At 42.8% G+C, this 27,468-nt stretch overlaps 1 protein-coding gene across 1 annotated transcript in view; it reads left to right on the forward strand.

Moving 5' to 3' along the window:
• The first annotated feature begins 990 nt into the window (after positions 1-990).
• Positions 991-27,468, forward strand: part of GALR2 (galanin receptor 2) — a 68,502-nt gene continuing 42,024 nt past the window's right edge. Inside the window, exon 1 of the mRNA XM_073606143.1 lies at positions 991-2,090. Coding sequence (XP_073462244.1) covers positions 1,747-2,090 — 344 coding nt within the window. The 5' untranslated portion in view covers positions 991-1,746. The remainder of the gene's footprint in view (positions 2,091-27,468) is intronic.

The raw sequence follows: 27,468 nt of genomic DNA on the forward strand, positions 1-27,468 counted from the left end.
TTCTGATGCGATGACCTTACAAAATAGTGGCGGCAAAGTGGCTTAGTAATTAGCTTTCTGCAGCACTAGGGTTGTTGGATGGAATAAACCCTATCTGCATGGAGTTTGCATGATCTACCTGTGCTTGTGTGGGTTTCCTCCCACACTCCAAAGATATAATGGTAGTTGAATTGGCTCTTGTCTAAATTGGCTATAGTATTTATGCATGTGTAATAGGGACTTCACATTGTAAGAAGCAGAAAACGCTGCGTAAATTGACAGTGCTATATAAATACCTGTAATATATAAATACAAAGTAAAGTATGTTACATTCATCACACTAATTTGAAACAGAACCAGTATGTCGATTATTATCAAAAAAATGGGTTATTTTATGATTATGATTTGAATAATCAAAGATCATAGTGTAATAAAGAGCAAGCACAGCTCATTAATCACTACAGATATTTGGCGCATGTTGCCATAATCTTTACACATTTCATCTTTTTACTGTACATATTAAATTTTCATATATGAAACAATAGATTTTATATTAAAATTATTTTTTTTTAAATTGTGCAGTACGAGTTTTTGAAATTGTAAACCCCATGGAGAAAAGGGAGAACTCCCAACAGATGCCAAGACCCACCAGCACTAGAATGGTGAATAGACCAAAGTTCTAAAATAATAAATAATATAGCAGCACTATATTATGTATTATTGTTACAGTAATGTCCCTTGACACACACACACATATTGTATGGCTTCAGTTCTACTTTCTTGCTATTATTTGCCAACCGTTCACTAGGTTTGCAAAATTAGTAGCTCCACAGATATGACACGCTCCTCCCGCCACTGACTGATGCCTACCTAATGAACAGATCAGGGGTTTAGTTACTATGGACACCTTAACTCTTTTTTGTACCTTTTTATCTCCTTGGAAACGGGATGCTTCTGGTCTATTTATTCTCAGAAATATTCGTAATGCGCTCATCAGCAGCCTGCACATGGGGAGGGGGAGTTCAGTGAGTGAAGTTTTTTTTAACCATGTCTGTGTTTATGTGCCCCTGTTATCCACGAAGAACCGTCAGTACTAAAGTTTTCTTGAGTGAGCTAGTAAAATTACCATGATAGGCGGATTGCAGGGGAGGGGGGGCAATAAGCATGAAAGAAGGCTCTTAAGAGGAAGAGGTGCTCAGATCCCACATACTCCAGATAAGAAGCAGTAGGATCAGCACAGAACAAATTAGACAAACTGTGCAGCACATACAGACCTGGAGCAAGATAATTCATTTTTTTTTCCCTGGACAAAGAACAAAGTAGACTTTTTGTATATCATTTTGTCTGTTTGCCAACTTATAAATGAAAAAAATGAGGACTTAAAAATTTTCAGAAATTCTGAGGAGATGCTTAAAACCTTGCTTGATTCATCAAAAGCTGGATACGGGATTACTGGAACAAAGCAAGCAATATTAAGGCTTTCCTGTGGTCACAGAGGTCCTACATAACAATTGTTCTTAATCCAAAATGTAAGGTGATGCTGCCACTCAGAAGCTCCAAGAAGAAGTTGGCTATTGAGAAACTTCACTTTATGAACAATTTGCTGTAATCTGTACCACTCTGTAATATCAACTAATCAGCAATCACTTGGTCTAATCTTCTGCCGGAAAAGGCTGACTTAAGGAATTAAAGGGATTGATCAATGTGATGTTGTAATGTGAAATATAGATTTTTACTGAACACGGGACTGCAGAAGAAACAGTGAAAATGAATGTCTCAATCCTGATCTCCTCTTCGGACAGTTACCATCCGGAGTCAATTCTCATCCCGGTGCTCTACTCCCTCATTTTCTTAGTAGGTACAGTGGGCAATAGCCTGGTACTAGCGGTGCTGCTGAGGAATGGAAAGATAAATAACACCACCAATCTCTTTATCCTGAACTTAGGTGTGGCAGATCTGTGCTTCATTATTTTCTGCGTGCCATTTCAAGCCACCATCTACACCTTAGACAGTTGGGTGTTTGGCCCCTTCATGTGCAAAGCTGTTCACTTCTTCATATATCTCACCATGTATGCCTCTAGTTTCACTCTGACCACTGTGTCACTTGACAGGTAAGACAAGGTCTTTATTTAGAGATTAAGGAAAAAAATCATGATAGTTTTACTATATTAATAATAAATAACATTTAATAATATAAATGGTATATATTAATATTTAATATACATTTAAAATGTATTTAAAGGAAAATGAACACACGCATAAATCTGGTATACCATTAATTAATACTATTCCCTAATTTGTTTAAAGGGGAAATGCATTTCTCCAACTACCGTACTTTATTTTAAAAACGTGTGTAAAGCCAAAACTTTTTTTGTAGTTTTGTATACAGTGGGGAAGGATTAGAAACCTATTAGGGGCAGACAGCAATAAAAAAAAAAAACCTGGAAGGGGTTCTAATACTTCCCCACTCTATCCAAAAAAAAAAACATTTGGGCTTGACATTTAAGTGAAAGGAACCACCCATGCACCTTAATGCCAGACTATAAAGTTGTATAAATGTTAAGGGCCCTTTCACACTGGGGCGGGGGCGGCGTCGGCGGTAAAGGGCCGCTATTGTAAGCGGCGCTTTACCGTCGGTATTCGGCCGCTAGCGGAGTGGTTTTACCCCCCGCTAGCAGCCGAGAAAGGGTTAAAAACCACCGTAAAGCGCCTCTGCAGAGGTGATTTGCCGGCGGTATAGCCGCGCTGTACCATTGATTTCAATGGGCAGGAGCGGTAAAGGAGCGGTATACACTCCGCTCCTTCACTGCTCCGAAGATGCTGCTGGCAGGACTTTTTTTCCCGTCCTGCTAGCGCACCGCTCCAGTGTGAAAGCCCTCGGGGCTTTCACACTGGAATCAAAGTAGCGGCACTTTAGGGTCGGTTTGCAGGCGCTATTATTAGCGCAATAGCGCCTGCAAACCGCCCCAGTGTGAAAGGACTATAACTAGAATGTGTCAGAATAAATAACTATTGAAAAAAAAATTAAGGTAGGACTAATGCCGCGTACACACGGTCGGACTTTTCGTCTACAAAAGTCCGACAGCCTGTCCGACAGACTTCCGGCGGACTTCCGGCGGACTTTCGGCGGACTTGCAGCAGACTTTCTAACGAACGGACTTGCCTACACACGACCACACAAAAGTCCGACGGATTCGTACGTGATGACGTACACCGGACTAAAATAAGGAAGTTCATAGCCAGTAGCCAATAGCTGCCCTAGCATGGGTTTTTGTCCGTCGGACTAGCACACAGACGAGCGGATTTCGGGGTCCGTCGTAGTTACGACGTAAAGATTTGAAGCATGTTTCAAATCTAAAGTCCGTCGGATTTGAGACTGAAAAAGTCTGCTGAAAGTCCGGAGAAGCCCACACACGATCGGATTACCAGCCAGCTTTAGTCCGTCGGCGTCCGTTGGACTTTTGTAGACGAAAAGTCCGACCGTGTGTACGCGGCATTATAGTTTTAAAGGGAATTTGTCACCAACATTGCATGACTGCTTAAACATGAATCACTTCTGTTATTAGACCAAGTGACATATATTTTCAATCTGTTTCCAAGTTGTAGTTTCATTCTGCACAGGTTACACTTCTAATGCAACGCAAACTTTACTCCCGTCATGGTCATGCTGAGTAATAATCCGTAGTGTCATGGCACAAAGCAGTGTGTACAGATTCATGGAACTCCTAAGATTTCATGGCAATGTCAACATAAATAAAGAAAAAGTGAATTTCACTTTTAAAAATGTCTTAATCTGCTTTTATACATTCAGATTTTGTTTTATATGTGTTGGTTTTGTTTTAAAAGGGTGGCTACACAATACATGTCAGTCATATTTAACATACAAAACTATTAACTCTGGTTTCCAGTTGAAAACTGGAGAGAAAAAAAATCACAATAATTTTTTTCTTATGCTATGCCACTAAATCTACTTTTTTCACTTATGCCGTGGCTCTAAAAGCACCTCTGCAAACAGCATCACAGCACGGACAAGAACTAGAGCTGGATTCAGAAACTGACCAGAGAGGGGAGGGACATTGGGGTTGATTTACTAAAGAAAAATTCACTCTGCACTACAAGTGCACTTAGAAGTGCAGTCGCTGTAAATCTGAGGGGAAGATCTGAAATGATGGGAAGCTCTTCTGATTTTATCATCCAATCATGTACAAGCTAAAATGCTGTTTTTTATTTCCCTTGCATGTCCCCCTCAGATCTACAGCGACTGCAATTCCAACTGCACTTGCAGTGCAAAGTGGATTTGTCTTTAGTAAATAAACCCCATTGCATCTTTAATAGGTGGACACCCTTAAGGCCTGTACACATGATTGAGAATACCAAACAAAAAAAAATAAAACACATTCGCTACGATCATCCCATAATTTATTCGTTAGTACACAGCTTTCAATAGTGGATCATGACAGTTCATGCAAAAATATCCGAAGGGACAAGCACGAAAATCTTTCTCATACGATAACAGAGTGATTTCACTGTAATTAGTATAGTATTTTAGGAAATAAATTGTGGTACCAAGACCTCACATGCTAGGAAACAAAAGAATACATTACAATTTCAAAAAACTATTCGATCGGTACCTTAACCCCTTCAATACAGGGCACTTCCCCCCCTTCCTGCCCAAGCCAATTTTCAGCTTTCAGCGCTGTCGCTTTTTAAATGACGATTGCTACACTGTACCCAAACAAAATTTTTATAATTTTGTTCCCCACAAATATAGCTTTAGTTCGGTGGTGTTTGATCACCTCTGGGGTTTTTATTTTTTGCAAAACAAATAAAAAAAGACCGAAAATTTGGGAAAAAATAAAAGTTTTTTTTCGTTTCTGTTATAAAATATTGTAAATAAGTTTTCTCCTTCACTTATGGGCACTGATGAGGCTGCACTGATGGGCACTGATGAGGTGGCACTGATGGGCACTGATATGCGGCACTGATGGGCACTCATAGGTAGCACTGATATGCAAAATGCAGCACTGATGGGCACTTAAAGGGGGCACAGATGGGCACTCATAGGTGACACTGGGCACTGAAACGCACTGATAGGTACTTATGGATGGCACTGATGGGCATCACTGATATAGAGGATTTGGCAGGCATTGCTGATGGACACTGATTGGCATCATATGTGGGCACTGGCATCCCTGGTGGCCATGGGTGGTATACCTGGTGATCATCAGTGGTGGGAATCCCTGGTGGCATCCCCTAGTGGTCCTCGGTGGGCATCCTCAGGGGGGGCTGCACTGGTAATCAATCAGCGAAGACCCCCCTGTCAGAAGAGCCACCGATCGGCTCTCCTCTAATCACGTCTGTCAGACGCGAGTGAGGAAAAACCAATACACGACTTTTCCTGTTTACATCATGATCAGCTGTGATTGGACAAAGCTGATCACGTGGCATCCGTCAGAGGCTCTTTACCAATATCAGTGTTGCGGTGTGGCAGACTGACACACAGCACCACCGATCGTTGCTCTGCATGCCCTGCGGGCACGCGCCGGCTTGTTATCCTGATCACGTCATATGACGTCCGGTCATATGGATAGCAAAACCACTTTGCGCACGTCATATTGCTATATGGCGGGTGGCAAGTGATTAATGACCACAACGTACAGGAGTATACATTGTACTATTAACATATAAGCACACACAGGTTGGACTGAATGGACTTGTGTCTTTTTTCAAACTTACCAACTATGTAACAATACATTACATCACTTCCAATGTTATATTCTGTCCTATGAGAATTTTCATAACTTTAGTAACCTATTGGTTTTCGATATGAGGCTAGCATGCAAAAAAAAAAAAAAGAAAAAGGACAACCATCTGTCTAATATTCTCAAAATGTGTGCAAGGCTTTACTATGATGAAATAACAAAAAACGCTACATTAATATTATGTAGGGTTGACACATAATTCATGTTATGGACATAACCTCAGTATTACACAAGCTTTTTAACATGGGGCTTTCCGCCCTGCAATTTGGAATCATAACGTTTCACTCAGCTAAAAAAGAGTCTCTAAGGCATCCCTTCTCAACCCATGAAATATTAGGGTCTCAGGGAACCCCTGATAAAACCAATTCATTGTGGATCAGTGGGAAAAATTCCCCATATATTGGTGACCAGTGAAAAAAATGCTCACCTTACAGTGGTGGTCAGAATACCACCCTTACAGACATCTAAAAAGATCATTGGTTTCCTGCAGGTGGCTCTAGTGCTGTTGGCCCCAGAACTATGCAGTTATCATTAAATAGGAAATCAATAACCATTAAATGAAAGGTCAATCAATCAGCTCTAGGGACCCCTAGCAAACTCTGGAGGAACGCTAGGGTCCCATAGAGCCCTTGTTGAGAATGGCTACTATAAGGATAAGGCCAGCTATAGGCGGTCCAAAGTGTGGCCAGTTCAGCAGGAACCGGCTGAGATTGAAACCATGCATGGGCAGACTTTACATGCGATTATCGCTAGCGGCTGGTATAGCTGCTAGCAATAATCACTTTTTTCTCTGTGGAGACGGCTTCACCCGCCAGAGAATACAATGGCTTGGCGGGAGGGATTCCCTTGTCAACACTGTCTGTGTTGATAGGAAAATCAAATTTCTTTCCTGCAACTCGTGCTCCTTGTATGGCCTATTTTAACCACTTAACAACCGGCCCATAACCGAATGACAGCTACAGGGCGGTTGCATAACTCTGGGAGGGCCTACAGTGACGTCCTCCCAGAATCCCGCTCTCTCGCTCCCCCTGGGGCGCGCACCCGAGAACATCCGTGACCGCTGGGTCCAGAGGACCCAGCGCATCACGGATCACGCATCGCTGATCGCGGCCGTTTACCATGTGATCGCTCCGATGTTGATCACATGTCATGACGCCGGTTCCTCTCTCCCCTCTGTGTACCGATTGGTACAGTGTGAGAGGAGATGGGGAGGGATCGGATGGTAGCAGCACTGTGGACTAGATCTGTAGTGCCCACAGCGCTGCTCTGTGACAATTCTCTGCAATGCCCTGCAATACTCTGCAATACTCTCCAAAGAACTGCAATACTCTGCAATACCCTGCAATACTCTGCAATACCCCGCATTACTCTGCAATGCCCTGCAATACTCTGCAATACTCTGCATTGCCCTGCAATACCCCGCAATACCCTGCAATACTCCGCAATACTCTGCGATACCCTGCAATACTCTGCAATACCCTGCAATACTTTGCAATACCCTGCAATATCCTGCAATACTCTTCAATACTCTGCAATACTCTGCAATACACCACAATATTCTGCAATACCCCGCAATACCCTGCAATACTCTGAAATACTCTGCAATACCCTACAATACCCCACAATACTCTGCAATACCCTGCAATACCCCACAATACCCTGCAATACCCCGCAATACCCTGCAATACTCTGCAATACCCTTATTGTCCCCATATCTCACTGTAAAGAGGACCTGTCATGCCATATTCCTATTACAAGGAATGTTTACAATCCTTGTAGTAGGAATAAAAGTGATCAAAAAATTATTTTTTGGAAAAAAGTGTCAAACTAAAATAAATAAAGTAAAATGAACAATAATACATTTTTTTTTTTTTAAGTTTTAAAGCGCCCCTGTCCCTGTGTCCTCGCATGCAGAAGCGAACGCATACGTAATCCCACCCACATATAAAGATGGTGTTCAAACCATACAAACGTTAGAGTGAGAGCAATAATTTTGGCCCTTGACCTCCTCTGTAACTCAAAACATGTAACCAGTAAAAAATGTTATAGCTTCACCTATGGGGATTTTTAAGTAGCGAAGTTTGGCGCCATTCCACGAGCGTGTGCAATTTTGAAGGGTGACATGTTAGGTATCTATTTACTCGGCATAACTTCATCTTTCACATTATGTAAAAACATTGGGCTAATTTTACTATTTTGTTTTTTTTAAAGCACAAAACAGTTTTTTTCCAAAAAATTGCTGCGCAAATACCATGCAACATAAAAAGTTGCAACGACTGCCATTGTATTCTCTAGGGTCTTTTCTAAAAAAACATATATAATGTTTTGGGGTTTTATGGAATTTTCTAGCAAATAAATGATGATATTTACATGTAGGAGAGAAATGTCAGAATTGGTCTGGGTGCTCCAGAACACCTGAAGGTGCTCCCTGCATTTTGGGCCTCTGTATGTGACCACGCTGTGTAAAAGTCTCACACATGTGGTATCGCCATACTCAGGAGTAATAGCAGAATGTGTTTTGGGGTGTAATTTGTGGTATGCATATGCTGCGTGTGAGAAATAACCTGCTAATATGACAATTTTGTGAAAAAAAAAAAAGAAAAGAAAAAAAATCTTGATTTTGCAAAGAATTGTGGGAAAAAATGGCAGCTTCAAAAAACTCACCATGCATCTTTCTAAATACCTTGGAATGTCTTCTTTCCAAAAAGGGGTCATTTGGGGGTATTTGTACTTTTCTGGCATGTTAGGGTCTCAAGAAATGAGATAGGCCATCAGTACTTCAGGTGTGATAAATTTTCAGATATTGGCACCATAGCTTGTGGACTCTATAACTTTCACAAAGACCAAATAATATACACCAATTTGTACTTATTTTTACCAAAGATATGTAGCAGTATAAATTTTGGCCAAAATGTATGAAGAAAAATTACTAATTTGCTAAATTTTATAACAGAAACAAAGAAAAATTCATTTTTTTACAGAATTTTTAGTCTTTTTTCTTTTATAGCTCAAAAAATAAAAAACCCAGCGGTGATTAAATACCACCAAAAGAAAGCTCTATTTGTGTGAAAAAAAGGACAAAAAATTCATATGGGTACAGTGTTGTATGACTGAGTGTCATTCAAAATGTGAGTATTGCAAGCCACTGCTTTACAACGCGCTAGAGCAAATAGAACTTATATCAGTTTCAATAAAATTCCAATAAACAAAAACAGCGCTGTTCTCACCAAAGCACACCAGTGCACCAGCACGGCTGTTGGTGTGAATGAGCCCTTAAGGCTCTATTCACACTAATGCGTTTTTTGATGCATTTTGCATTTTGCAGAAATGCATGGGAATTTTTTAACATGAGTTCCTATGGAACATGTTCACATCAATGCATTTTTGTACCTCTGCTTTTTTGGAAAGGGTCGGGGACTTTTTTTCATGCAAAATGCAGCGTTTTGCATGTAATAGAATTCAATGGACCCGCATCCAAAAACGCAAGTACCACGTTTTTACCGCGTTTTTGCTGCGTTTTGCATTTTTTTTCCTTTAATTTTTTTAACACTGTATACAGTATAAAAAAAACTGTAAAAAAAAAAAATGCAAAACGCGGCAAAAACGCATGTTCAAAAACGCGGCAAGCACCGCAAAAAGCACTGCAGAAACGTTCAAAAGCAACATGCATAGATGTGAATGGAGCCTTAGGCTCCATTCACACTAACGCGTTTTTTGATGCATTTTGCATTTTGCAGAAATGCATGGCAATTTTTTAACATGGGTTCCTATGGAACATGTTCACATCAATGCATTTTTGTACCTCTGCGTTTTTGGAAAGGGTCAGGGACTTTTTTTCATGCAAAATGCAGCATTTTGCATGTAATAGAATTCAATTGACCAGCATCAAAAACACAAGTACAGCGTTTTTGCAGAGTTTTTACAGCGTTTTTGCGGCGTTTTGCATTTTTTTCCTTTCATTTTTTTTAGCACTGTATACAGTATAAAAAAAAAACTGTAAAAAAAAAAAACGCCAAACGCGGCAAAAACGCATGTTCAAAAACGCAGCAAGCACCGCAAAAAGCACTGCAGAAACGCTAAAAAGAAACATGCATAGATGTGAATCGAGCCTTAAGTAGACCTTTCACAAAGGGAAAATTTTAAAAGTGCTAGCTGCCTGACACTGACTCCTGGTTCACACCTATGCATTTTTTAGTGCCTTTTCAGTTTTGCAGAAACACACTACAGTCCATTTAGGCTCGATTCACACCTATGCATGTTGCTTTTGAGCGTTTTTGGAGGTTTTTTTTTCATGCTTGCCACGTTTTTGAGCCGCGTTTTTGCCGCGTTTTTGCCGCGATTTGCGTTTTGCGTTTTTTTTTTTTTTTTTTTTTTTCATTTTTTTTTTACAGTCTTACAAAAAAATTACAAAAAAAAAAAACAAAAAAAAAAACAAAAAAAAAAAAAACCGGCAAAAACGCACCAAAAACGCACCAAAAACGCATCAAAAACGCTGCAAAAACACTGCACTTGCGTTTTTGATGCTTGTCCATTGAAAACCATTACATGCAAAACGCTGCTTTTTGCATGAAAAAAAGTCCCCGACCCTTTCCAAAAACGCAGAGATACAAAAAAGCATTGATGTGAACATGTTCCATAGGAACCCATGTTAAAAAATTCCCGTGCATTTCTGCAAAATGCAAAATGCATCAAAAAACGCGCTAGTGTGAATGGGGCCTTAACATGGTTTCCAGTGGATGTAGTTCACATCTGTGCATTTTATGGAAAGGGCCAGGGGCTTTTTTCTGGTTTTTGGTTCTATAGACTTTAATGAATCTTAAATGTGTATTGAAAAATGCAAAATGCAACCTGCATAGGTGTGAACCAGGCCTTAAATCAGACCTTCATCTCTATATGAACATCACACTCTCTCCTGCCTCCTCCCTCCCCTTTCACAATTGCACACACAGCGCTGCTTCCTAAATCCTCAAGTAGGTGAGGATGATGTATATGGGCACTGATGCCTTCTGGGATGTCTCCATCATACATCCCAGGAGGCCATGTGCCATATTCTCTGTATTCTGGTCTCTGCCAGAAATCTGAAAGGGTTCCTGTAGCGTTTCAACACATGAGTAGGTAGATCTAGCGCATGCTGTTGGTCTCTGCCAAGTTTATAGGACTTGGCAGAAACCTGCTGTGTGTTTGTGCATGCCTTGGATCTCCTTTCAAGATGGTGGCGATGGGAACAGAGGGCAGCAAGGAGAGCTTCATTTGCAAGAAGACAACGCTGCACTTCATGTATTAGTAAGCATATGCCTTTTAACGTTTATACAGGGACAATCTATAAGCATTTTAAATGCAATTTATAATACCAATGGTGGAGTTCCTCTTTAAGTTGATCTATTTATTTTAATATCTTCTGGGTCACTGGCTGGCAACAAGCATGCAGATCCAAGTAAAGTCCTTATCTGTATACTAGTTTCTGGTCATTGACTCAAAGTGTTTAAGCAAGACAACCATGCAACTAGCATTTGCAAAATGAGAGGTGGCAAATGCAGAATCCATATTTGTGTAAAAAAAAAAGCTTTTTTTTATGATTTACCCCAAAATAATGCTTTAACTCTTAACCTCCCTAAAATTGTAACCCTAAACACTCAACCTAGCGGCCGAGAAAGGGTTAAAAACCACCGCAAAGCGCCTCTGCAGAGGCGCTTTGCCGGCGGTATAGCTGCGCTGTCCCATTGATTTCAATGGGCAGGAGCAGTGAAGGAGCGGTATACACTCCGCTCCTTCACCGCTCCGAAGATGCTGCTAGCAGGACTTTTTTCCCGTCCTGCTAGCGCACCGCTCCAGTGTGAAAGCCCTCGGGGCTTTCAGACTGGAATCAAAGCAGCGGCTCTTTCGGGTCGGTTTGCAGGCGCTATTATTAGCGCAATAGCGCCTGCAAACTGCCCCAGTGTGAAAGGGCCCTTAGAACGGAACAATCAAACACCGCTGATCGCTCGGTTCTCAGGGCTTCCTAAGCAGAGAGCTGGTGACTTTCAGTCACCAGCTCTCTGCTCTGCCCCCCCCTGCGCTCACTGGAGCATGGGGCTGTGGAGGGGTAGGGAGCGACCGGCTCAGGATCTCAGCGGCTCGCTGACAGACTGAGTCCGGTGCCGGTCCAGGTTTGTTGGCGGATCCAAACTTCATTGTTGTGATCTTGCCCAAGCCTGTATCGGCTATGTGATGTCAGCTAACAGTGAGCTTCAGCCCGCTGTCTGCAGAGAACGGGTCACAGGAGTGCAGAACAAACTGCACTCCTGTGATCCATAGGAGAAGTACAGCCAAACGAGCTTTGGCCGTACTTCTCCTTTGATTTAAAAGGTTCCTTCTATTGATCTCAGCCTTCAAATCTGCAAGGACTGGAGATTATGGAATTTATAGTGTTTATAGAGCATTTTTCATGACCACAACTAAAGCCTACTACATATTTTTAGAAAATCTGTTGACAATCTCTGTATTTGGAACAATCATTCAATTTCCTGTTAGTATACATTCTTCTGTTAGTATATATTCTTTTGAAAACTGATGTGGACTGTTCAGATAAAAATTTCTGAAGGGACATAATGGAAAATTTTTCTCATTAGTTACCAGGGCAACCGATTTTCATTTATTTCATACAGTATTTGTACTTAAAAAAATTAAATGAACAAGCTGTAGCTACGCATGTAAAAAGTTTTCCTTTGTCATTCAAGAATATTTGTACTATTAATGGCATTCTCGTTTTCAACATTCTACAAACATTTGGAAAAAAGTCAAACGACCATTCGTCTGATTTTCTAATAATGTGTACTTAACATGGTTTCCTATGGATGTAGTTCACATCTGTGCATTGCTCATTCCAAACGAACAGAGGTGAAGGGGAAAATGTTCCGAACTCACAGAAAGTTACATAGGGGGTTATTTACGAAAGGCAAATCCACTTTGCACTACAAGTGCAAAGTGCACTTGAAATTGCACCGAAAGTGCACTTGGAAGTGCAGTCGCTGTAAATCTAAGGGGTAGATCTGAAATGAGTGGAAGCTCTGCTGATTTTATCATTCAATCATGTGCAAGCTAAAATGCTGTTTTTTATTTTCCTTACATGTCCCCCTCGGATCTACAGCGACTGTACTTCCAAGTACACTTTCAGTGCAATATCAAGTGCACTTTGCACTTGTAGTTTGCACTTGTAGTGCAAAGTGGATTTGCCTGTCGTAAATAACCCCCACAGTTACATAGTTACATAGTAGGTGAGGTCGAAAATAGACACAAGTCCATCAAGTCCAACCTATGTGTGTGATTATATGTCAGTATTATTAACTTGTATATCCCTGTATGTTGCGGTCGTTCAGGTGTATCTAATAGTTTCTTGAAACTATCGCTGCTCCCCGCTGAGACCACCGCCTGTGGAAGGGAATTCCACATCGTCGCCACTCTTATGCCGCGTACACACGGTCGGACTTTTCGTCTACAAAAGTCCGACAGCCTGTCCGACAGACTTCCTGCGGACTTTCGGCGGACTTGCAGCAGACTTTCTAACGAACGGACTTGCCTACACACGACCACACAAAAGTCCGACGGATTCGTACGTGATGACGTACACCGGACTAAAATAAGGAAGTTCATAGCCAGTAGCCAATAGCTGCCCTAGCATGGGTTTTTGTCCGTCGGACTAGCACACAGACGAGCGGATTTCGGGGTCCGTCGTAGTTACGACGTAAAGATTTGAAGCATGTTTCAAATCTAAAGTCCGTCGGATTTGAGGCTGAAAAAGTCTGCTGAAAGTCCGGAGAAGCCCACACACGATCGGATTACCAGCCAGCTTTAGTCCGTCGGCGTCCGTTGGACTTTTGTAGACGAAAAGTCCGACCGTGTGTACGCGGCATTACAGTAAAGAACCCTCTATGTAGTTTAAGGTTAAACCTCTTTTCTTCTAATTTTAATTAGCAGTGTTACAAGCAGGCAGAAAAACAAAGTAAGAAACTATTTGATTAGAAAATTGATTACAGGACCATTAAGTAGTGAATGTGTATGGAGTATTTTTGGTGAATAAGGATTTTTTTTAGTGTCACTTTAAGACTTACTCCACTTTTCCAAGTGTCTGTACCAGGATGACATTGGGTATGCTGATGTACCTTGAGCTGGACATTAGAACATTTATCTCACTATTATAAAAAAAAATCAAATTATGTCTTTTTTTGTAGCAATTTTATTAATCACTGATGAAAAAATATCATTATGCTTGCCAGTGCAATATGAAACTATTCACCTTCACTTATATCTCTTAGTTACCCAGTTCACTCAGGTGAAAAGGTTTTATTATTTATTACCTTAAACTTGATTAGTTATTTGCAGTGGATACAAGGCAGTGTAAAATGAGTGTGTTATGTCCGATTTTTTTAATATACACAAGATATGGTTGAATCGTGAGATCTCTTAACACAGTGTTAGACGACATATGGTTTTGCAGCTACTATGAGACTCCAGATCTCTGCATGCTGCTTCATAGCAGATGGAAAATCACTAGTTATCTATAGCTAGCATGCGGAGTCTAATCATTTATCCTGTATAACAAAGTATGCAATGTCTGTACTCCAAATAATTACAGTACACACTATAGATATGGCAGCCTATTTCTGCTATTCATTTTTGTGCATGAGACTCGAGAACTAAAAAAGTTGTTCACAGTAACAAATCAGATTTTTGTTAAAGTTTTTCTTGAAATGAAAGCTGGCCATACACTATTAGATTTTTTTTTCGTTCTGCAAAAAAATCGAACAGATTTCTCCATCGACACTATGCATCATGGAAGGATTAAATCCCCCTGCTGGGCTATTGTATTATGACAGCTGGTGGCAGCAATTGTGAGAATACCCTAATGCCCCGTACACACGGTCGGACTTTGTTCGGACATTCCGACAACAAAATCCTAGGATTTTTTCCGACGGATGTTGGCTCAAACTTGTCTTGCATACACACGGTCACACAAAGTTGTCGGAAAATCCGATCGTTCTGAACGCGGTGATGTAAAACACATACGTCGGGACTATAAATGGGGCAGTGGCCAATAGCTTTCATCTCTTTATTTATTCTGAGCATGCGTGGCACTTTGTCCACCGGATTTGTGTACACACAATCGGAATTTCCGACAACGGATTTTGTTGTCGGAAAATTTTATATCCTGCTCTCAAACTTTGTGTGTCGGAAAATCCGATGGAAAATGTGTGATTGAGCCCACACACGGTCGGAATTTCCGACAACAAGGTCCTATCACACATTTTCCATCGGAAAATCCGACCGTGTGTATGGGGCATAACAGTAGCTGCATCTGACTGGATGCAGCATTTGATTTGCCAACAATTTTTCACCTGGCTCCTTTGCTTTTCAATGAAAGGTTGTCAGAGAGGATGGGGCCGATAGGGCCACGCACATAGGAACTTTCAGAAGAGTTCATCAGAAACAGTGTATGGCCAGCCTAAACGTTAAATCTGGTTGGTTTCTGTTGGTAAAAGTAAAAATCAAGCCAAAACTTTGAGTTTTGTACAGAACTGTGGTGCATTAGAACCTCTCTAAGGATTTTTTTGCTGTCTGTGTGCTCGCTGAGAATTACCCTCATTTTCTGTCCCAGTAACAGCGTGCCCCAAGGACAGGAAGTAATAAGAGAATTTTCTGACGGGGACAGAGAGGGCAACAAAAGCACATATACAGTGCCTTGCAAAAGTATTCACCCCCTTGGCATTTTTCTTGTTTTGTTGCCTCACAACCTGGAATTAACATGGATTGTTTGAGGATTTGCATCATTTAATTTACAGAACATGCCCACAACTTTGACGTTTTTTTTTTTATTGTGAAGCAAACAACAAATAGGTCAAAATAACAAAAAAAGTAAATGTGCATAACTGTTCACCCTACTAAAGTCAATACTTTGTAGAGCCACCTTTTGCGACTATCACAGCTTTGGATAAGTCTCTATGAGCTTGCCACATCTTACCACTGGGATTTTTGACCATTCCTCCTTGCAAAACTGCCCCAGCTCCTTCAATTTGGATGGTTTGTGCTTGTGAACAGCAATCTTTAAGTCTGACCACAGATTTTCTATTGGATTGAGGTCTGGGCTTTGACTAGGCCATTTCAACACACTTACATATTTCCCCTTAAACCACTCAAGTGTTGCTTTAGCAGTGTGTTTGGGGTCATTGTCCTGCTGGAAGGTGAACCTCCATCCTAGCCTCAAATCACACACAGAGTGGTACAGGTTTTGCTCAAGAATATCCCTGTATTTAGAACCATCCATCTTTCCCTCAACTCTGATCAGTTTCCCAGTCCCGACTGCTGAAAAACATCCCCACAGCATGATGCTGCCACCACCATGTTTCACTGTGGGGATGGTGTTCTTTGGGTGATGTGTTGGGTTTGCGCCAGACATATCGTTTTCTTTGTTGGCCAAAAAGTTCAATTTTAGTCTCATCAGACCTGAGCACCTTCCTCCATAAATACTGGGAGTCTCCCACACGCCTTATCGCAAACTCAAAACGTGACATTTTGTTTTTTGCTGAAAGTAATGGCTTTCTTCTGGCCACTCTGCTATAAAGCCCAACTCTATGGAGCGTAGGGCTTATTGTCGTCCTATGTACAGATACTCCAGTCTCTGCTGTGGTACTCTGCAGCTCCTCCAGGGTTACCTTAGGTCTCTGTGCTGCCACTCTGATTAATGCCCTCCTTGCCCGGTCCGTGAGTTTTGGTGTGCGGCCATCGCTTGGCAGGTTTGCTGTTGTGCCATGCTCTTTCCATTTGGTTATGGTAGATTTGATGGTGCTCCTAGGTATCGTCAAAGATTTGGATATTTTTTTATAACCTAACCCCGACTTACTTCTCAACAACATTGTCCCTTACTTGTTTGGAGAGTTCCTTGGTCTTCATGGCAGTGTTTGGTTAGTGGTGCCTCTTACTTAGGTGTTGCAGCCACTGGTTCCTTTAAAAAAGGTGTGTATATGTAATGACAGATCATGTGACACTTAGATTGCACACAGGTGGACATCATTTCACTAATTATGTGACTTCTGAAGGTAATTGGTTGCACCAGGGATTTTTATGGGCTACATAACAAAGGGGGTGAATACATACGCACATGCCAATTATCAGTTTTTTATTTCTGAAAAACAGTTTTATGTATATATTTTTCTAATTTTACTTCACCAACTTAGACTATTGTGTTCTGATCCATCACATATAATTCAGATTAAAAAAACATTGAACTAAAGGCTGTAATGTAACAAAATAGGTAAAAAGCCAAGGGGGGTGAATACTTTTGCAAGGAACTGTATTTAATATTTAATACAATGTTTGAAAGGGGAGGCCTCTGTCAGGTTTTTTTTTTTTTTAATCTCTGTGTCTTCCTGTCTCGGTGAAACTTGCATTCTCTCATTACTTCTACAACGTACTTGTGTATGGGATGAGAGGGGAAATCTCCCCAGTGGAGACAGACAGCATTAAATACTTGACATAGGATCTGTCTCTCACTTATTCTATCAAAAAACTAAAAAAGTTTTGGCTGGAGACAGGCTTTAGGAAACTGGCCCAGTCAGGGGCGGACTGACCATTAAGGCACTCGGCACTAACCGAGGGCCCCATGCCACTAGGAGGCCCCATCAGGGTTGCCAGCCTCAGTAAAACCAGGGAAAGATTGTAAACATTTTTTACAAGTGTATTTTTACATCTGTCCCTGAAATGTCTGACACCGACATCATTTTGATGTAAAATTTTGGAGGCTATAGCTGCTCCGCCCCTCCACTACCTCCTCAGCCAATGGGAACGCAGTGTACTTGCCCCCTTCCCCTGCGCGTCTTCTTTGAATACAGAACAGGATATGCCGACAGCTGGAGGAGAGGAGAGGGAGGCGGGGACACAGCTGCAGTGTGGGATGGACTTCAGGATGATGCAAGGTAAGCTGACTAACTTGGCTGAGTCAAATGTCCTTTTATCAGTGCTTTCTCTAGTATGCAGGAGGAGGAGGCTGTGTTTCCTCTAGCAGAGCTCTTGTCTCTGTGGCTATTAGATCATTTTTCTGTGTGTGAGAAGTGCACTTCTCCTGGGGGAAGGATGTTCTGAACTTCTCCCCCAATCTCTGCTACATCTCCTTACTGATTACCTGCCCACCGATACACAGTCACGTCATCCTCCTCTCCTGTATTACCACTGAATGTGTCTGTGAGCTGCTGGGGCACTACAAGTCCCAGCATGTCAGAAGATGGGGGCAGCAGCAGTGTGCTAGGCTGATTTCTAGATGAAAAGTGCTGGTGTGTGTATACTGTGTGTGTATGTATATGCTTAAAGCAGGGTTTCACTGTCTCCAATTTTTTTTTTTTTTGCAAAATGACAATGCTGAATATATTTAAATATAGAACTTGTTCTGTTTTTAGTGCTTATTGCTGTCTGTTTTCTCCTAAAAAAAGTTATACATTTTAATGTTGCCGGTTGTCTGTCTGTGAAGCCCACAGGCATCCTCTTCCAGGATACGGTGCTGCTGATCGACCAGCATGCACCGCCCGTTCTATCCCCGATCTCGCGCATGCGCAGTAAACTCAAATCGGAGCGCCGTCAACAGCTCCGGTTGCCATCACAATGGGCGGCGTTGTAGAAATCCCACGAGATTTTGTGGCGGCTCTCCGCACTGACTCCTGGGATGGATGACACAAGATCCCAGGAGACAGTGCGGCGATGAAAGGAAATGATGCGTATACCTGCAAAATCCCTGCCCACAGCCGCAGGGACCGAACACAGGCTGGGCCACATATCTGGGGTGGTAAGGTGGAAAAAAAAAATGGTTCATTGAGCACTCTGTGCTATATTTAGAAGCCACTGAGCTGAATTTTGGAAAATGTGTAAAGATCTGCTTTAATGTGTGTGTGTGTATGTAGTCTGTGTGTATACTGTCTGTGTATATACTGTGTCTGTATACTGTGCGTGTGTTTATCTGTGTGTATACTGTGTGGGTGTCTGTGTGTATGCTGTGTGTGTGTGTGTATACTGTGTCTGTATACTGTGTGTGTGTTTGTCTGTGTGTATACTGTGTGTGTGTCTGTGTGTATACTGTGTGTGTGTATACTGTGTGTGTGTATACCATGTCTGTATACTGTGTGTATGTGTCTGTATGTATACTGTGTCTGTATACTGTGCATGTGTCTGTGTGTATACTGTGTGTGTGTCTGTGTGTATACTGTGTCTGTATACTGTGTCTGTATACTGTGTGTCCTTCCTTGTGTATACTGTGTGTGTACGTGTCTGTATATTGTGTGTATACTGTGTGTGTACGTGTCTGTATACTGTGTGTATGTCTGTGTGTATACTGTGCCTGTATACTGTGTGTGTGTCTGTGTGTATATTGTGTCTGTATACTGTGTGTGTGTCCGTGTGTATACTGTGTGTGTACGTGTCTGTATATTGTGTGTATACTGTGTGTGTACGTGTCTGTATACTGTGTGTCTGTGTGTATACTGTGTCTGTATACTGTGTGTGTGTCCGTGTCTGTATACTGTGTGTGTATACTGTGTGTGTGTCTGTATACTGTGCGTGTATACTGTGTGTGTATACTGTGTGTGTGTGTATACCATGTCTGTATACTGTTTGTGTGTGTCTGTGTGTATACTGTGTCTGTATACTGTGCGTGTCTGTGTGTATACTGTGTCTGTATACTGTGTGTGTGTCTGTGTGTATATTGTGTCTGTATACTGTGTGTGTGTGTCTGTGTGTATACTGTGTCTGTATACTGTGTGTGTCTGTATACTGTGCGTGTGTCTGTGTGTATACTGTGTCTGTATACTGTGCATGTGTCTGTGTGTATACTGTGTCTGTATACTGTGCATGTGTCTGTGTGTATACTGTGTCTGTATAATGTGCGTGTCTGTGTGTATACTGTGTCTGTATACTGTTTGTGTGTGTCTGTGTGTATATTGTGTCTGTATACTGTGTGTGTGTCCGTGTCTGTATACTGTGTGTGTGTCTATGTGTATACTGTGTGTGTACGTGTCTGTATACTGTGTGTGTGTCTGTGTGTATACTGTGTCTGTATACTGTGTGTGTGTGTGTCTGTGTCTGTATACTGTGTGTGTGTCTGTATACTGTGCGTGTGTGTCTGTGTGTGTATTCTGTGTGTGTGTGTATACCGTGTCTGTATACTGTGTGTGTGTGTCTGTATATTGTGCGTGTGTCTGTGTGTATACTGTGTGTGTGTGTCTGTATACTGTGCGTGTCTGTGTGTATACTGTGTCTGTATACTGTACGTGTCTGTGTGTATACTGTGTCTGTATACTGTGTGTGTGTGTCTGTGTGTATACTGTGTCTGTATACTGTGTGTGTCTGTGTGTATACTGTGTCTGTATACTGTGTCTGTATACTGTGTGTGTGTATACTGTATGATCCATGTGCGCCCACTGCCGCTCAACAGAAATCGCTCTAACAATCCCATGCCCATAAAAAATGCACTTGTTGCCATTTGGAGCCATCTGATTGGTGAACTGCTGAGCTCGGGCCTCGGATCCGGCAGCAGGTCTGGGTACACACCTGTGCAGTGACATCATGGCACACATCAAGCATGGCTTTTATTCACATGCCTCAATGCCCAATCTGTGGCCAACCACAGCAGTTTACTATTCAGCTGGCTCCACGACTCGCTTGCGCAGTTCAGAGCCTGCAACAAGTGGATTTTTTTTACCACCAGCTGCCTACCACACCAAGCACTAAGGTACAAAGGTGTGTGTAAAGGGACACCAATAAAAGGTGACACTCTGGGGGCTCTGCCGTAAGGTACTACTCTGGGGGCTCTGCCATAGGGTGCCACTGTGGGGGCTGTGTCGTAAGGGGAGATTCTGATGTAAGGGGGGACTGACTCTGCAGACTGTGATGTATAAGGAGAATGCTGGGACTTTGGTGTAAGGGAGGACTCTGATGTGAGCGTGGCGCTCATCCTGACTGCTGTACTCTACAGGCAGTCCCCGAGTTACAAACACAATAGGGACTGTAGGTTTGTTCGTCAGTTGGTTTTGCACAGAGCAGCCCAGATCCTCCTCTTCTCAGGTCCCTCTTCGCTGCTCCTGGCCCCTCCCTTCTATGGAGTGCCCCCACAGCATGCAGCTTGCTGGGGGCCCCCAAAATCTCCTATTGCCCGGGGGCCCCATGAATTGTCAGTCCGCCCCTGTTTATTGGCTAAGTTTACTGGCTGGATTTCCTAATGAAAATAGAAGAAAGAATACCTAAAAAAACAACACAGCCATCACATCTAAGAATTAGTAAACTGCAATATAATAAATGTTTGCTTTTGGGTTTAATACTGCTTTAAATTCAGTTACTTACTGTACATTGCGTGCATTAAAAAGATGTTATGTGTTCTCGATTACAGAGCTTTAATAATGCGTCCCTTCAAACTTCTGTCTATAGCTTAGCTTTCAATATAAAAAATGCAAACACGTCTAGATCTTTCAATGGAAATACCCCTTACAGTGCTTTGTTCCCAAATTACATGGAACAACAGAACTATAGATCTCTGTATCATTTCATAATTACTGTCTGCTATACAATGTTAATAGAATTGGAAAAAAATCTCTCTGTAATTATTCACATTGAAATCATATAAACCTGAAAGCCCATGTGTTCAGGGACTCTAGATTGCTGTAAAGATGTTTTAATAAAGAGCATTTTAGTCCAATTACCAATCCAAAAACTCATCCGTTTTTTAAATGATTATAAACAACAAGTATCATTAACTGAACTTCTCTTGATAGCTAAATGAAAACTGCTGTGGTTTCCTTTTTATTGTTATTTTCATTAGTCTGTTAAAGATATTTTTTTAGAACAATGTGTGATACTTTACACACACACACACACACACACACATATCACATGTTGCCCCTGTTAAATGGATTTATTATTTATAATAGTATTGGGTAATACAAATACAATTGTAGCAATAACCCTTAAAGAAGCTTTTGGAAATGTTGTACTCCACTTACATTTTCCAGTGATGAGCCATCCTGTAAGTAGACCCAACAATACACCAATAGTGAATAATTAGTTTTAGAATAAAAATAAGCATTGCAGAAAAGTATTTGAGAGGTGGCCTGAGCAACAATGAACACAACAATTTAATACCAGTGGAATTGTGAAACAATATAATGAGATCAGGGGTAGGTAACCTTAGAGAGATGGAGATCTACTTGAAAAACACTGATGAAGTCGAAGATCACCAGGCACAGTGTTCTGTTGTTAAGGCCAGTGACACCAGAACGCAGTGCCAGAAAGGCATGTTCTATGTGTGTTTCCTGCACCATGTTCTAAACGCACTGCCTTTGTGATCTACTGTGGTTGATGATACATTGTTAACCCCAAATGTAGATCGCAGACACAGTGGACACACACAAAAAAAAAAGTATTACAAAAGAGTGCAGGGTTAGGTAGGGAGTGCGTCACACTCAGAATGCAGGGTTGAGAAGTGCCTTATGCTCAGAATGCAGGGATCAGGAGTGTGTTACGCTCAGAATGCAGAGATCAGGAGTGTGTTATGCTCAGCATGCAGGGTTCAGGAGTGTGTTGCCCTCAGAACGCAGGGATCAGGAGTGCATCATGCTCAAAATGCAGGGGTCAGGCGTGCGTTACGTTTTGAATGCAGGGTTAAGGAGTACATTGCGCTCAGAATGCAGGGATCAGGAGTGCGTTATGCTCAGAATGCAGGGATCAGGAGTGCGTTAAGCTCAGAATGTAGGGATCACAAGTGTGCTGCGCTCAGAATGCAGGAGGGGATGGTGAAGTGAAGGGTGCTAGAGGACACTGCTATGGGAGTGGGCACTGCTATGTTGGTGCCCCTGCCCATAGCAGTGTCCACTGCCCCCTTCACATCACCCCCCACCCCACCACACACACACAGTAGTGTCCTCTTTTCCCCCCTCCTATAGCATCCTACCTGTGCACACAGGAGAGCAAGAGGCAGCACAGTTCTGGAGAGGGGGCAGGAGTAGGAGCTGGCAGAGTGACTTTTTATTTTAACAAGCTGGAGATTGGCTGCTTAGGACTAGGGTTGTCCCGATACCGATACTAGTATAGGTATCGGCACCGATACCGAGCATTTGCCCAAGTACTTGTACTCGGGCAAATGCTCCCGATGCTTCCTCGATACCTAAAAGTCAGCTGTGATCGGCGCATGGGGGAGATACAAGCTTCTCCCCCAGCGGCTTTCAGCTGCTTTAGTGACACAGCGGTGATCGCTCACCGCTGACTGTCACTGCATCCTCCTCCATGCCCCCTCCTTTCCTCTGTGCCTCTCCGCTGTCCCCCTCCGTTCTTCTCTCCTTTTCTGTCCCCCTCCGCTGTCCCCTCCGTTCCTCTTTCCTCCTCTGTGCCTCTCCGCTGTCCCCTCCGTTCCTCTTTCCTTCCCTGTGTCTCTCCGCTGTCCCCCTCCGTTCCTCTTTCCTCCTCTGTGCCTCTCCGCTGTCCCCTCCGTTCCCCCCTCCTTCTCTGTCCCCCTCCGTTCTCCCCTCCGTTCCGCCGTCCTCCTCCTCCTTTCTTTGTGAATAGACAGAGTCAGCTGACTCTGTCTATTCACATAACTGAAACATTGTAATCTCTTGTGATTACTATGTGTCAGTTTATGAATGGAGAGGAGCCGCTGTCTTCTCTCCATTCATTCTCAGTGCAGCTGAGGCTGCAGAGAAAGGGACTGGGGAATCTCTATCCTCTTTCTCTTTCTCTGTCTCAAGGGGGAGATATCAGAGGTCTGTTAAGACCCCTGATATCTCACCAAAGCCCCCCAACAGGGCTGATTAAAAAAAAAACAAAAAAAACACATATTGCAATAAAGAATAAAAAAAAAAAGCACTGTTAAAAAAAAAATTAAAAAAAACACTGTCACGTGACATAAAAAAAAAGTATCGGTATTCGGTATCGGCGAGTACTTGAAAAAAAGTATCGGTACTTGTACTCGGTCCTGAAAAAGTGGTATCGGGACAACCCTACTTAGGACCCATGGGCGTCCGCATGTAGGGGCAAGGGGGGTCAAGTTCCCCCCCTGGAATCGGATCTTAAATTCAGCACAGTTGCATCATTATTGGGGTGTGGGCAGCCCGCACCCGGGTGCCACCCGCCAGTGGGGGGACACCATCAAGGTGCTGTCAAGCCCCTATCAGTGTGGTGTGACTTCAGGCTCTTTTCCCTGCTCAGTCCAGCAGAGAACTCAGCGGTGCTGTGACAGGAGAAAGGTGAGCTGCGGGCTGTCAGAGGCTTCCCCCGCTCACCCCCCTTTTCTCCTGTCAGGTCATAACTGAGGGCCAATCAAAGGAAAATAGGAGAGGGGAGCATCATGGGACATGTAGTCCCAAAGATTGGTGGCCCCATTTTCCACAGGGAGGAGGCTACAGCTCGATTGAGAGAGATTGAGAGACTGCAGCCTTAAAAAAGCTGAGGAAGAGAGTGCTACAGGATAAAGAACGAGGAGTGTGCTGGGTGGAAGCCAGAGAGAGAGCCATGCTGCCCAGTGCCACCAGAGAGAGAGCCACGCTGCCCAGCCCCACCGGAGAGAGCCATAATGTCCAGCTCCACCAGAGAGAGAAAGACTGAGCCACTGCCAGGGTACAGACATGCTACACTACTCACCAGAGTCGCCCCCGGGGAACCCAGAATGAGCGATCATCCAGCCGGAGGGATCACTGCTGTAGTTTCACTGGGTCTGGTAAGAGGGCCTGTTGGACATTATCCATTACCTATCCTAGGGACTGTACTACGTCTGCAGTCTCTGACCATGATAATGTGATAATGACATTGTCGAAAAGGGGCGGTGCATGGGTGAACCTAAAATGATGCCCCCCCTGAAAAAGTTCTGCGGACACCCATGTTAGGACCTAGCAGCCAATCACCTGCACGTTAACTTGAAGAGTTAACTTGGCCAGCTCCTCCCTCTGCCCTCCATCCTGAGCTATGCTGCCTCTCTCTCTCTGCTGTTCACTGATGACAGCTGCGGAGGAGGCTGGGGTGGGGGAAGAGAGGAGGACCGAAGGCACAGCAAGGGAGGCTGAGGGCAAAGAAAAAAGGCGGGGTCGACGGTGCAGACCTGTTCCCGGTCTACCTGTCACCTACCCGCGGTCGACAGGAAGCCTGCGATCGACGGGTTGCTGACCCTGTCATGGGATTAATAGGACTGTGGTTTGTTCTCTTTACCGCCAGTAAAAGGCCTTTCCTGAAATGCACTAGACCAGGGGTCTCCAAACATTCACAACAAAAGGCCAGTTTATTGTCCTTCAGACAGAAAAAGGACAAGGTGCGCCAAACTGAGTGCAGTATGTATTGAACAATTTATTGAAGAATAAAAGAAGGCCAAATGGCTACTCACACATTATAAGTGAGAATCAAACACATAGACATATAATGGTGAAGTCCATTGGTCACTGTGGGGTCCAAGGTAGCATCGATCTAGGTGTCCCAGCGGCATCTTGTAAAAGCACCAAAGGTAGGAGATGTTCGATGTTGTTGATGTTCGGCTCAGCTGGGCACCGTACGTCCTTGGGGGAGCCTGGGACCCGGAACCGGAAGAGCGTACCATGGTGGAACGCAAGCTCGATGGATTCCGTGAACCGAAAGTGATGTGTCAGATGACGCGTTTCAAAGCTTCGGCTTTTTCCTCAGATCTGGTTATAAGGTGTGAGTAGCCATTTGACCTTCTTTTATTCTTCAATAAATTGTTTAATACATACTGCACTCAGTTTGGTGCACATTGGTGTCTACTTTTAAAACAGAGATCAGCCGTGATCCTCAGTTTATGTAGATGAGATAAGGAGCAGAGAACATGTTCTCCGCTTCTCATCACAGTACCTCACAGAGGTACAAACAATGTGAGGAGTGTACTCACTTTTGAGAGATACTGTGTATGTGTGTGTGTATATATATATATATATATATACACATACATACATATATATATACACACAGTATCCCACATACGTGAGTACACCCCTCACGTTTTTGTAAATATTTTATTATATCTTTTCATGTGACAACGCTGAAGAAATGACACTTTCAGTGCACAGCTTGTATAACAGTGTAAATTTTCTCTCCCCTCAAAATAACTCAACACACAGCCATTAATGTCTAACTCACTGGCAACAAAAGTGAGTACACTCCTAAGTGAAAATGTCCAAATTGGGCCCAATTAGCCATTTTCCCTCCCCGGTGTCATGTGACTCGTTAGTGTTACAAGGTCTCAGGCGTGAATGGGGAGCAGGTGTGTTAAATTTTGTGTTATCACTCTCACTCTCTCATACTGGTCACTGGAAGTTCAACATGGCACCTCATGGCAAAGAACTCTCTAAGGATCTGAAAAAAAGAATTGTTGCTCTACATAAAGATGGCCTAGGCTATAAGAAGATTGCCAAGACCCTGAAACTGAGCTGTAGCACAGTGGCCAAGACCATACAGCGGTTTAACAGGACAGGTTCCACTCAGAATAGGCCTCGCCATGGTCGATCAAAGAAGTTGAGTGCACGTGCTCAGCATCATATCCAGGGGTTGTCTTTGGGAAATAGACGTAAAGATGATGCACAAAGAAGCCCACAAACAGTTTGCTGAAGACAAGCAGACTAAGGACATTGATTACTGGAACCATGTCCTATGGTCTAATGAGACAAAGATAAATGTATTTGGTTCAGATGGTGTCAAGCGTGTGTGGCAGCAACCAGGTGAGGAGTACAAAGACAAGTGTGTCTTGCCTACAGTCAAGCATGGTGGTGGGAGTGTCATGGTCTGGGGCTGCATGAGTGCTGCCGACACTGGAGAGCTACAGTTCATTGAGGGAACCATAAATGCCAACATGTACTTTGACATACTGAAGCCAAGCATGATCCCCTCCCTTCAGAGACTGGGCCGCAGGGCAGTATTCCAACATAACGACCCCAAACACACCTCCAAGGCGACCACTGCCTTGCTAAAGAAGCTGAGGGTAAAGGTGATGGACTGGCCAAGCGTGTCTCCAGACCTAAACCCAATTGAGCATCTGTGGGGTATCCTCAAATGGAAGGTGGAGGAGCACAAAGTCTCTAACATCCACCAGCTCCCTGATGTCGTCATGGAGGAGTGGAAGAGGACTCCAGTGGCAACCTGTGAAGCTGTGGTGAACTCCATGCCCAAGAGGGTTAAGGCAGTGCTTGAAAATAATGGTGGCCACACAAAATATTGACACTTTGGGCCCAATTTGGAAATTTTCACTTAGGGGTGTATTCACTTTTGTATACACTTTTTGGTTATTGTCACTAAAGAAATGTAGCAAAATACTCTATGGGCTAAATTTATGAAGCACAATTATTTATTTGCAACATTTTATAACAGAAACAAAGAAAAACTTTTTTTTTCAAAATGTTCAGTATTTTTTTGATTATTTAGCAAAAAATAAAAAAACCCAATGGTGATTAAATACCACCAAAGGGAAGCTCTAGTTGTGTGAACAAAATGATAATAATTTACTTTGGGTACAGTGTTGCATGATTGCGCAATTGTCATTCAAAGTACGACTGTCCTGTGCAGTAAGGGGGTAAAAGTGCCTGGTATTGAAGTGGTTAAATAAAACTCTGACAAGGGCAGGAGATTCCCAGCAAGTGTGAGCAAAGTTCAACACATACAAGGAAGGCCAAAGGCCATTTATCACACTATTGTCCAGGGAATGCCCTCAAAGATATAGTTTGTGATGTGATGGCTG

This window comes from Aquarana catesbeiana, linkage group LG12 (assembly GCF_042186555.1).
Source record: "Aquarana catesbeiana isolate 2022-GZ linkage group LG12, ASM4218655v1, whole genome shotgun sequence".
NCBI classification, from domain to species: Eukaryota; Metazoa; Chordata; class Amphibia; order Anura; family Ranidae; genus Aquarana; species Aquarana catesbeiana.